Consider the following 11732-nt stretch of genomic DNA (forward strand, 5'->3'; position numbering starts at 1 on the left):
GTTGGGTGGTTGTACTCACGGCAAATGTTGTGGTATTTTTGTCTTATCATGGCGACTGACAAATACCTATATGTGACCAGAGTGTCATATTTAGTCCTATCACCTATCTTGTCCTACAAAAAAAAGGTTTGGCGTAACATTATTATTGGAGTATTATTAAATGGGGCGTTATTGTTGTGTAGCCTAAGCTTCTAGGCCTATATTATAATAATATTCTTACAGGAATTGGTGTCGGCTCTGATGATATACTGTAGTGTATAGCACATCACCTTTTACAGTGCAGTTTTTAGACATTTAGGCCTAGGCCTAGACAGTTTCTCATAGGACCAGGCCCAGCCTAAGCCTATAGTATTATTATTAGGCCTAGGGGCCTAGGCCTATTTATGAAAAAAAATGAACTGGCACAATGTGACAAAGTCGCCATGGCATGACAAGTTCAGGCTAGGCTAGTAGTAGTAGTAGAAACCTACTATTAACTTTACCGTCAGCTGGATAAGGCTGCGTGCGAACTCACCTGCTGCGGGAATGGAGCGGTGTCCCAGACTGGAGTGCGCTACTGCTGCTGGGTAGACACTGACTGTGTTAATCCTATGCATAGGTGTAGGCCTAATTATAAACAAACAAGTCATTGGACTGATATACTTTTATTTATTCAATTGAATTATTTCTCCATGATTGAATTGACGCTGCGTACGCAAACGATCACAAAAACTCACGACTTCACACTACTGTTGTCTAGGCGCTAGTCGCTCGATCATCATCAGGAAGATTCCTCGATCAGCTGCTCGCCAAAATTGATAGATTGGTCATGAATATTAATGAGTTGGTTAGAAAATGCTACCAAACTACTGAAAAAAGTGATCAGCCTCGTTTTTACCTGATTCTCCTGTCTCATCATTATCATGTTCTATAATTATCGTGACATCTCAACATTTTGAATTTTTAAAGTATATTTCCCAAACTCAAGAAAGGTTAAATAAGCAATATATGGCCACTTGTCTCATTTCCGCACCTCCCCCCCCCCCCCTTTAATCTTCCTGTCTGGTGAACCTGAGACAACTATACAAGGAGATTGGAAACGCGTTTGGATTCTATTGTTCACTAGTTTGTGATGTCTTGTGTTTCAATGATATGCAAATAAGGTTGTTCGAACCGCAAGCGGACAACTTCCACACACGAGACAAGCAGATATTTTCGTGGCGGTATTGGACGTATTAAAATTTTACTTTGGCAATTTCTTTGAAAGGTAAGATACATAAACACATATATTGCAGTTTAAATATCTGAAATTTATGGTATGCGTACATAAGTCTACAATAGGCTAGTAATTCGGCAACCCCTACCCTCAGCCGTCCAGGACTAGGTCTAACCAGGTCCCGCACTCGGTAAAATGCCTGAATTGAAGAAACTCACTAAATCCATAGTACAGTTTACACACATTTATAAGCACATATGTTCTGAAATCATTTACCACAACAGAAAAAGGTATTTTTTTGTGTACCTAGTAAGTCATGTTCAGAATCAGAGTATATGTGCATACAGTCCAATTGACATATTTTTCTATTGAGCAATTAAATGTTGGAAACATCAGCTATTAAAATACATTTTTCTCTAATATTCATGAATCATTAGTCATTGACAGGTTATATACCGAATGATTAGCAACCTGTTTGTACCTATATTAAATATCTTTATGGATTACATGATTATAGTCCAATTGACATATTTTCGTATTAATTACTGCTTTTTGAGCAATTGAATATTGGAAACATCAGCTATTAAAATACATGATATGTATAAAATGATCATAAATATGAAATACTGCCTTAAATTATGCCCTAGTTTAGGCCTACAGTTGGGCCTAACCATTATATAGGAGCGTAGCGCCGTTTCGGCCGCGAACAAGTTCGGCTACGATGTCAGGGACTCCAATTTGGTAGTTGTTTTCATTTACATGGCTCAGTGATCATGAACTGAGCATGTGCAGTAAGCATTCGCTCTGCTGCAACAGTGTTTGGTTGATTGGATTTGCATATCAAAAGCATGCAACACACAACGATTCGCCGGGATGGAAGAACAAAGGAAATCTCGGGTCGTTTCCAATCTCCTTCTTTAGTTGTCTCAGGGTGTACATTTGTGAAGTTTTGGTGTTTTTGTGGAACTTTTTGCTGTTTTTCTTTTTCGCCTGATTTTATCAAGTTTTTGTGTACGAGTTGCTAGGCCCTGTGTCGTACTTTCCTACTGTATATGAACGCTAGCACACAATTCACACTTCAGCAGGTGCCAGTGAAAGGAATGCGCGCTATTTGAACAACGACGACGACGACGACGACGACGCGATAGTCTTACCTATCATGCCGGCTAAAATTGCCTGCTACTCCAGAGTAGAATTATTGTCTTTTATTTTTTCACCAACTAGCTGTTACTAATTCCAGATATTAATAGGTAATTAAGGGCTGTGCTGCTGGTCGTAAGAAATCTCGAGCCATTAGCGTTGTTCGCTGCAGACGCCATTTTAGACATTATCATCATCGCAATTACTTCAGATCTTCTCTGCTGACTCTAACTAGAGTTCCATTTGTTAACTCTGGTACTAGAACTAGTTGTCAACCAAATCAATTCAAATTTTTTTTATGACGAATGCTCGTTTGCAGCCTGACCATATCGACGAACTTGAAACCAGCCTAAATTTGTTTAGTGTTGATGTTGGCATTATTACTGAAACATGGCAAACACCACTCATTTCTAATGATAGCATCTCTATCGATGGACTAGAAAAGGAGGAGGTGTTGCTGTTTATGCTAAAAATTGTCTAAATTCGAACATAGTGGGACTTGTTGAAGTACCAAATGAGGTCGAATGCGTCTGGGTGATGGTTCGCCCCGTAAGACTTCCCCGTTCAGTTTCTTTGATCGCTGTTTGCGGTGTGTACATACCGTCAGGAGCGCCTTTATCTCTTCGTGAAATGTATGTTGACCACATAATTTCTGGGATTGACGATATTAAACTCCACCATCCAGATACTGGTTTGGTGATTATTAGCGATTTTAACCGAACGAATACCAGCCTCCTTGAAAGAGCTTATGGACTTAAACAAGTTGTTAATGGCCATACTCGCAAAGACGCTACCCTCGATTTGATTTTTTACAAAACAGTTGAAACCTACAAGGCAGCATGTCAGGGACAATAAAAAACTTATTTCATATCGGAAGCAAAAATTAATCATTACAATAACACGTACAATATTCTTATTTTTTTTTATTGATCAAAGAGGGTCAACAATTGTCGACATACAGACACTACCTTGTTCAACTTCTGAGGTCTCATAAAGTCTTCTGAGGCAATTAAATAAAAATACTTATGTTTTCAAGAACTTTATACATTTACAGTAAATACAGATATTGTAAATTTAATATATACTGAGATAGTGTATCTTCTTCACTTGGATCTATGCCGATAGCTTTTTACAGCAGGGAGTGACTTCTACAGATAGAAGTTCCAGACCACCACAGTAACACTAATTTGCAAATTTAAGTTATTTTGCATATGAAGGAGATAGGCCTATGATATCAAGGTTTGGTTATGGAAAATTATTAACTCGTCAGGTATGTTCATTTTTATAATGAAATGTGGCAAAGGCAAGCGAAACCAGTCACTCGTCGCAAATTAATGCTGTTTCCGATATAATGGCCAAAACATGCTGGAATATTCAGGCCTGTAGCCAGGTCATTTCAAGGGGGGGTTCTCTGGGCGTTGGGTCTAGGGGCCTGCCGAAGGGCCACGGTGGGGTCGGGGGCGAAGCCCCCAAAGCCAGAGCAGTTTTTGTGTTTTATGGGTCTATATAATGTTGTAAAAGCAGTTATGTTTTGAAAAAAATCTATGTAATAAAAAGGTGGAAATATTTATAATAAAAATAGAAAATATTTTCTGAAAATTGGCATGTTTAAATCACACCAAAAGATATGAAAAAAAAACCTCTCATCGCATAATCAATACTCAACACATTTATTATTATAAAACAAAAAATAGCTATTCTTCTACCTCTTCCTATTCTTCTTCTACTACTTCTTCTTAACTCTCATTTTGTACACTGAAAATAATAGTACTATTTTACTACATGCCTAACATAGCACAAATATTGTCATTACTACTGACAGGGCCATCGTTAAATTAAGTCAGAGCCCAAAATATAGTATCATATTCAATACGTCATCTGACATCATGAGAACTTACACTTTAATTACAATTATTTGTTATATACTAGGCCTAATTCGAAATTATTATTTTAAGACTTTAAATGAACGAGGAGCGAACCTAGCTAGTCAACATCTAGGCTAGGCTAATTGATTTTGAAATCAATAACCCACCTTAAAGGACTATCTGTCGTTTTCTTCTTTGCAACAGCGGACGAAAAAAAAGTCAGTTATTCTACGACGTTTCATGATTCTTTATCACTAAAAATTAACACTCGTTTTCACGCACTCGCAGTTCTGTAGTGTGTGTCTGCTGTTGAAAACAAACTTCCTAGCCTAATTTTGTGACTGGCTATGATGACTGAGATGGACCATGTTGATTTATTAATAATATTTTGTTTGGGATGAAAAAAAAGGAGAGTCAATTTCCCAAAAATGCTCCATCAGCACATAGTTTAGCGTGTACATGGACAGTGTGGCTATGGAATTTACTACCCACACAATCCACAATCAGGTGATCGCAAAACTTTAACTGCATTTGGTGGATTAGGTCGCAAAACTTTAGCTTCGTTTGGCACCATTTACTCTAGGTAGACGGCGACTGGTTTCGTTACCGGTTGGTACATTTCTTACAAACATTCAGCCAAAGGCCAGTGAAAGTTGAGACGGCAACCGGGTTTTTATCGATGTTTGCCATCCTCATGTGTGCCATCGTAAAGTCATGGTTTGCTGGAGTTCCGTTAAATTTAAATCTCCGAACTTCCGAAGCTGAGATATTCTATGAATGCAAGCTTGTATCGCAGGCTATACAATTTTAAAACGGGTGACCAAATAATGAATTAGGTGCTAAATTTTGATTTAATGCTGGGTAAGTTAAAAACAGACATTCCGTCCGAGTGAAACTCATTCAAAAATTCGAGGGGGTTCGCTAGAAAAGGGGGGTTCGCCCCAACCATAACCCCCCCCCCCTGGCTACGGGCCTGATATTAAAATTTTGGAAATCTATGTCTATTGTACTAAACTATCTTGTATATATCACGCTATGCTGTTATTTTCTCCATTTCCAATGTTAAAACAACAATTTTTAACGATTTTGTGATGGTTTCTTTCTGAGAAATGCCCTAAATCGTAAACCTTGAAGGCTGATTTTTGAAATATTGTTCTTTAAACAGCTGTATGTAAATGATGATTCTCTTACAACTGTATAGCTCTCATTTTACTGTTTAATACTTACTACTTTACTATATTAATAATTGAAAATCGATTTTTGCAACGGGTGACTGGTTGGGCTTGTCTTTGCCACAATTGTTTACTAAATTTCTTATATTTTTATATGAAAACTATGGTATTTTGGTGGCAATTTTGTTTATACTGATATCTCAAATTGCTCAATGTTGAGCGGCGTCCAGAAAAAAAAATACTGGATTATAATGTTGACAATCAAAATCTATCAACATAAAAAAACAAATTAGGTTTGCGAAAAATTGGTATTTAGCTGCCAGACTACTATCGTCCAGCTAATATAGCTTGGGTTTTGTTAATTTAAAAAAAATTTAATAATTTGTATTATTTATGTAGATGAGAATGTTCACTGAACGACATCTACAATTATAACTACAAATAAATGGTTGGCCCTGGTCTCCCCATTTTTGTATTCATCGCCGAATAAATAATAAATTGAAATGGGTAATAGGCCTACTTACCATCCATAAAAATATCACGTCGCCTTCGGGATTAACATAAAACTCCTGGTTTTCGATCTTTGCCTAAAAAAAATAAATTGTGTTTATTCGATAATTGGGACTTAGAAGCGAATAAAAAATACATTTCAAAAAATAAAAATGATATAATGCATACCATTTAGGCCTACGTTTACTTTTAAATTGCCGGGTATATTTATAACTTATAAGTTGAATACTTACTTTGATGTAGTTTTTGAACTTCAATAGCGAGCTTCGTTTATCTTCCTGTCAATAGTCAAAATATTAGTATCTCGGTCAAGAAATGATCTTTTAACAATAATTTAATTTAATTTTTCATTGTATTTATGTACTTCAATTGTAGATCTAAATAGATCTTTGTTTCCTTCGTCACTGATAACAGACTTTAGCAAATCTCTTGCGAATTTTCGCAAGTAGGCCCATTTAGGGACGCCAGGTAGTCCGGTAGAGCAAAACATCACTCCTATGATATTTTCCTGACGCAAAGTCACATCGAAATAGCAGTTGCAGTACCAACTGCTACTTGGGGATCGGATTCAACACTTTACTATTAGTCCGATGGTCCGATCATCGCTTCATTCAAACTGGTATTTCTACTGAGCATGCGCACACACTTATTAAGTAAAAAGTACCGCAATGGAGCATTCATGTCATAACTGTTACTAGCTACGTACAACGTCTTAAAAATAAAGTATAATTAACAGTGGGTCAGAGGGGAATCCAGGACATAATTATCTGCCCAGGTATGTGGCATGTGTGGCCCATGTAGAATGAACATAAAAATGGCCTTGCATTTTCGCAGATATATGGCACATGGTCCCCATGTGGCGTACATATCCTACAGCTATCTGCCCATTTACTTGGCATATGGGGCTACATGTAGAGTAAACACAGGCACAAATATTATTTCCCATATATTTGACACATTAGGCCCTATGGGAATTTGGCATATAGGAATTTGGCATATTAGACCCATGTAGATTGCACATGGACATGTTTAAATGAATTTTCCAAGATATTTGGCATGTGGGTCACATGCAGATTAAATGTGGCCATTCCCAAAGTTATCTTCCCTGTTATTTGGCATATGTAAATGTGTAAATTAAACACTAACTTAAGCCCATATGTATTTCCCCAGCTATTTACACATTGGCCCCATGTGGAGTAAATGTAGGTATTATTTCCATAATTATCCGCCCAGTTATTCGGCATATGGGGCCCGTGTAGATTGAACAATAGCATGTCCATATTTATTTTCCCAGATATTTGGCACATGGGCTCCATGTAGATTAGTGTGGGAATTATCTGCCCATAATTTGGCGTGTGGTGCCCATGTAGACTGAACATGGGCATGCCAATATGTATTTTCCCAGATATTTGGCACATTGAACCCATGTGGATTAAATGTGGGCATTCCCATAATTATATGCCCAGTTATTTGGCATATGGGTCCCATGCAATTTAAATATGGGCATGCCCATATGTAACTTCCCATATATTTGGCATATGAGCTCCATTTAGATTAAATATGGGCCTTCCATATTTACCTGCCCAGGTATTTGGCAGATGGGTCCCATGTATATTATATGTGGGCATGCCCATATGAATTTTCCCAGATATTTGGCACATGGGCCCAATGCGAAATTAATATGGGCATACCCATGTTCAACTACCCCGATCTTTAGAATGTGGGCCCCATGTAGATTAATATGGGCATGCCAATATGTATTTTCCCAGATATTTGGCACATGGAACCCATGTGGATTAAATTTGGGCATTCCCATAATTATATGCCTAGTTATTTGGCATATGGGTCACATGCAAATTAAATATGGGCATGCCAATATGTAACTGCCCACATATTTGGCACATGGGCTCCATTTTGATTAAATATTGGCTTCCCATATTTACTTGCCCATGTATTTGGCATATGGGCCCCATGTATATTATATGTTAGCATGCCCATAAGTATTTTCCCAGATAATTGGCACATGGGCCCAATGCGAAATTAATATGGGCATACCCATATTCAACTACCCAGGTCTTTGGCATGTGGGCCCCATGTACATAAATATGGGCATGCTCATATGTATTTTCCCAGATATTTGGCACATGGGCCCAATGCGGATTAAATGTGGGCATTTCCATATTTATCTGCCCAGGTATTTACTATATGGGGCCCATGTACTTAAAATATGGGCATTTCAATATATATTTGCCTATATATTTGGCATATGGGCTCCATATGGGTAAACCATGGGTAAGGTCCATATGTGATTGCCCAGACGGATCCCATAAGGGGAAAATATGGGGTAGCCCATAAGACTTTTCCCAGATATTTTGCATGTGGTATTGATATATATATATATATATATATATATATATATTATACACATCTATATATATATATATATACATGTATATATATATATACATATACATGTATATATATATACATATATATATATACATGAAGAAGGCGTGTCCACGTGTGTTTCGAAACGTATGTAGAATATAAAATAACGTAACAGTAAAGAAACTTAAATACGTAAGATGTTGACTTTAAAGTCACGAAAGTTTAAAGGAACGAAATATTATTTCGAGGGAACAAAATAATATTTCGAGGGAACGAAATAATATTTCGAGGGAACGAAATAATATCTCGAGGGCACGAATTCTGGTGCCACCCCCGACTCTATACACACTAGTATTTGTCACATACATGTGAAACGGCGAGATTAATGTAATTCGTTCTCTTTTTAAGCATCTTTAGAAGACAATATAATAAAGTTTACATTTTAAAAGATTAAATCTGAAAGGTCTTGCGGTACTGTAGATCAAAGCTTGGAGGTATTACCACTTTCTGTGTTTCATTTAAATTCATCAAACTAGTATGGCTCATATTTTCTAATTTACCTGTTCAGTGATATTTTCAGATCCTGACTCATCTTTCTCCGTTGCCTTTTCTTCATTATTTTCTTCATTATTTTTTACTTCTTCGTGTTTTGCTCTGTCTTTCTCGCTTGTCTTATTCTTTGTTTCAAAAGTAACTGTCTTTATCTTGTCAGACATTTTATATCCTATATTTAGAAAATTTAAGCAGTAATAGAGTGTAATAATATAATGAAACTGCGTACGTTTTTATGTAGCGCTCTACACACAAGACTCAGAGCGATTTTCCACATTATTACCCCAGTCATTGGAGCAATGCCTATGTTGGAATTCCATAGTTTGCCACATTAAATATATCAGCACATTGCATTCGAGCCTACTCGGGTGCATTTATACTCTTGGGTGGAAAGAAGTAACACAAATGATATGCCTTGCTCAAGGACACAAGCCCTGCTCAAAGGATTGAAACCAAAACCATTGCCGCTGCGCCAAACCGCTTCCACAATACAGTAGGCCTAGCTGTTATTCCTTAATCTTTTCTAATCGTCATGTTCCTTTGAATTACAGAACATTTGCACACGAAAGACGTCTTTAGAATAACTTCTTCTTGTTTATTCATAGATCATGCTCTGTAGAGGAATTAGACTGTGGTTTAAAAACTGGACATTAATATTCTTATGTGTAGTGGTGAAAGGATTGGTAGGAACAGGGCCGTGACGTGAACTTTCTTGACCAATTTAGAATAACTAAAACTATAACAACACCCAAATAAATACAAGCAAACGACCCGTCCAAATGCTATTGCCCCCTTGAGCCTTGCGAATTTACTATGTTTATTGTCCTTGCATAGGCCTATCTTGATCTGTTTCGGGTCTATAATTATTGCCATTATTTTATTTTCGTCTCATACCGGTAACTAATATAGCATTAATCTTGATTATTATTAAATTGTTCGGCTATAGGTCGGAAAACCTGGTATTTGAAGGTAGATATAGAGCGAAATTGTTATAGTTATCTCCAAGCCTCCTCTTCTTTTCTCCTATTATTTACAACAATGCTTTAGGGTTGACAGCAAAATGTTATCAACAGCCTAACCTGTTTACTGTGATAGCCCAGCTGAAATTCATCTGAGGTTCTCTGTTCTCTCTAGGCCATTGAGGATAGGGCTAGGCCTAAAACCTGGGCCTTTTGTTGGCCTAGCTAAGCTGTAAGTTAATTGCCCCATAGTCTAGCATTGTATTTGGGCTGTGTCCTCACTAATGTCCATGATGCTTTAATAAAATAATGGGTTTAGGGTTAACCGGGGAGGGAGTGGTGTAAAGAATTGTATCATTATTTGCAGAAAGTTAATGTATTAAATCTAGGCCTATACTATAACATAAGTGGTGATTTTATTTCAGGATACTCAATCAAGTCTCAGTTACTACTGTAATTAAGTGAAAACTCAATCCGGTCAACTTAATCTTGTAGTTGAAAGCATTAATGTTTGTTTAAAGACGTATCTGTAAAGGAACAGAAAAAATTACCTGACATTCTATAGTGCTTTAATAAAATAATCAGTTAACGGTTAACTGTGGTGAGGGAGGGGGTGAAAAAAAAGAATTGTATTATTATTTGGAGAAAGTTAATGTAATCAAAAGGCCTATACTAACAACATAAATGGTGATTTTATTTCAGGATACTCAAGTCTCGGTAACTACTGTGAGTGAAAACTCAATCCAGTCAACTCAATCATTGTAGTAGGAAAGCATTATTGTTTGTTTGAAGACGCATCTGTGAAGGCCAGAAAATTACCTGACTTACTAAAGGTGAATATAATGTTTTGTTGACGTTTTATTTTTACTGTCCTGTACTATTAATTATTAACAACATGCTATAGATGATGATGTCGTTTACACGATGGAGTTTAATCAAATTTAATGTGTATATAGTAGGCCTATATAGGCCTTAAGGGATATTGAAATTGTAGTGATAGGCCTTAAGGGATATTGAAATTGTAGTGATAGGCCTTAAGGGATATTGAAATTGTAGTGTAGGCTAAGCTGTTTTGAAAACTAAAAAAAAAAATAATAATTTTCTTTTGTTTAAAAAAGAAGTAACTGCTAGTCTGTCATTAGCTACATAGCTATTTTAATAAAATAATAAAGGGATGTAATACATTTAATAGCGGTTTCTATAATATGCGCTCTGTTTTGTTTTGTTATATCTTTCAGCAAGAGTGAAACTCCGAGAAATGTTAGTACAAGTCACAGTGATTTAATATTTCAAACTAGATTTGTTCAACGGCATAATTCATACTAATTTAGCTTGGTACCATCGGACAAGAAAAGGCATGGTTATGGACAGTTGCTGCTCCAATATCACAAAGAATGCTGGTTTATGCACACCTGTAACACAAATGGTTCTTGAATATTGTTTTATATAATAACTCTTATAATAGGACTACATTACGAAAAAAATGCTTATTTAAACCGGACTGTAAAAGCAAAGAACTGTAGAATAGCCTTGAATTTGAGGTACAGTATGTTTAGCAGTAAGACATTAGCAAAACGATAATATATGAAGGGGTATACTAGTAAATGAGATCCTAGGGAAGTAATGTCCCTACCGTATGATGTTTGTTAAATTAAAGAAATTATGGTTTGTATATGAACTCATAGTGTATTTTGTTAAGTCTGCAGAAGTTGATTAAAGCCATTGTTACCAATTAAAACTGGGACTATTGCAAACCAATTGGAATTTGGGCCAGTTAAAGTTGAAGAGCAGTTGAATTGTCCAAAAACACACAACACCCACATTTTTTTTTAATTTATTTTAAGAATACACAGATTTTCTATATAAAATCGTTCAATTTATATACACTTTCTATATACAGTAATTGTATAGAATTTCTATTCGCATATTTAATGTATTTTTATAGGTTTTT

At 36.3% G+C, this 11732-nt stretch overlaps 1 protein-coding gene across 1 annotated transcript in view; it reads right to left on the reverse strand.

The window, feature by feature from the left end:
• LOC117124645 (cyclic nucleotide-gated channel rod photoreceptor subunit alpha-like) overlaps window positions 1–11732 on the reverse strand; it is a 123918-nt gene that overhangs the window by 86978 nt on the left and 25208 nt on the right. The window contains exons 2-4 of the mRNA XM_033270949.1: window positions 8831–8994; window positions 6116–6160; window positions 5897–5959 (exon numbers count right to left, since the gene is read on the reverse strand). Coding sequence (XP_033126840.1) covers window positions 5897–5959; window positions 6116–6160; window positions 8831–8986 — 264 coding nt within the window. The 5' untranslated portion in view covers window positions 8987–8994. The remainder of the gene's footprint in view (window positions 1–5896; window positions 5960–6115; window positions 6161–8830; window positions 8995–11732) is intronic.

The sequence above is a fragment of the Anneissia japonica genome, unplaced genomic scaffold (assembly GCF_011630105.1).
Source record: "Anneissia japonica isolate Jap-2015-1 unplaced genomic scaffold, ASM1163010v1 scaffold2055_len368625_cov186, whole genome shotgun sequence".
Taxonomy (NCBI): Eukaryota; Metazoa; Echinodermata; class Crinoidea; order Comatulida; family Comatulidae; genus Anneissia; species Anneissia japonica.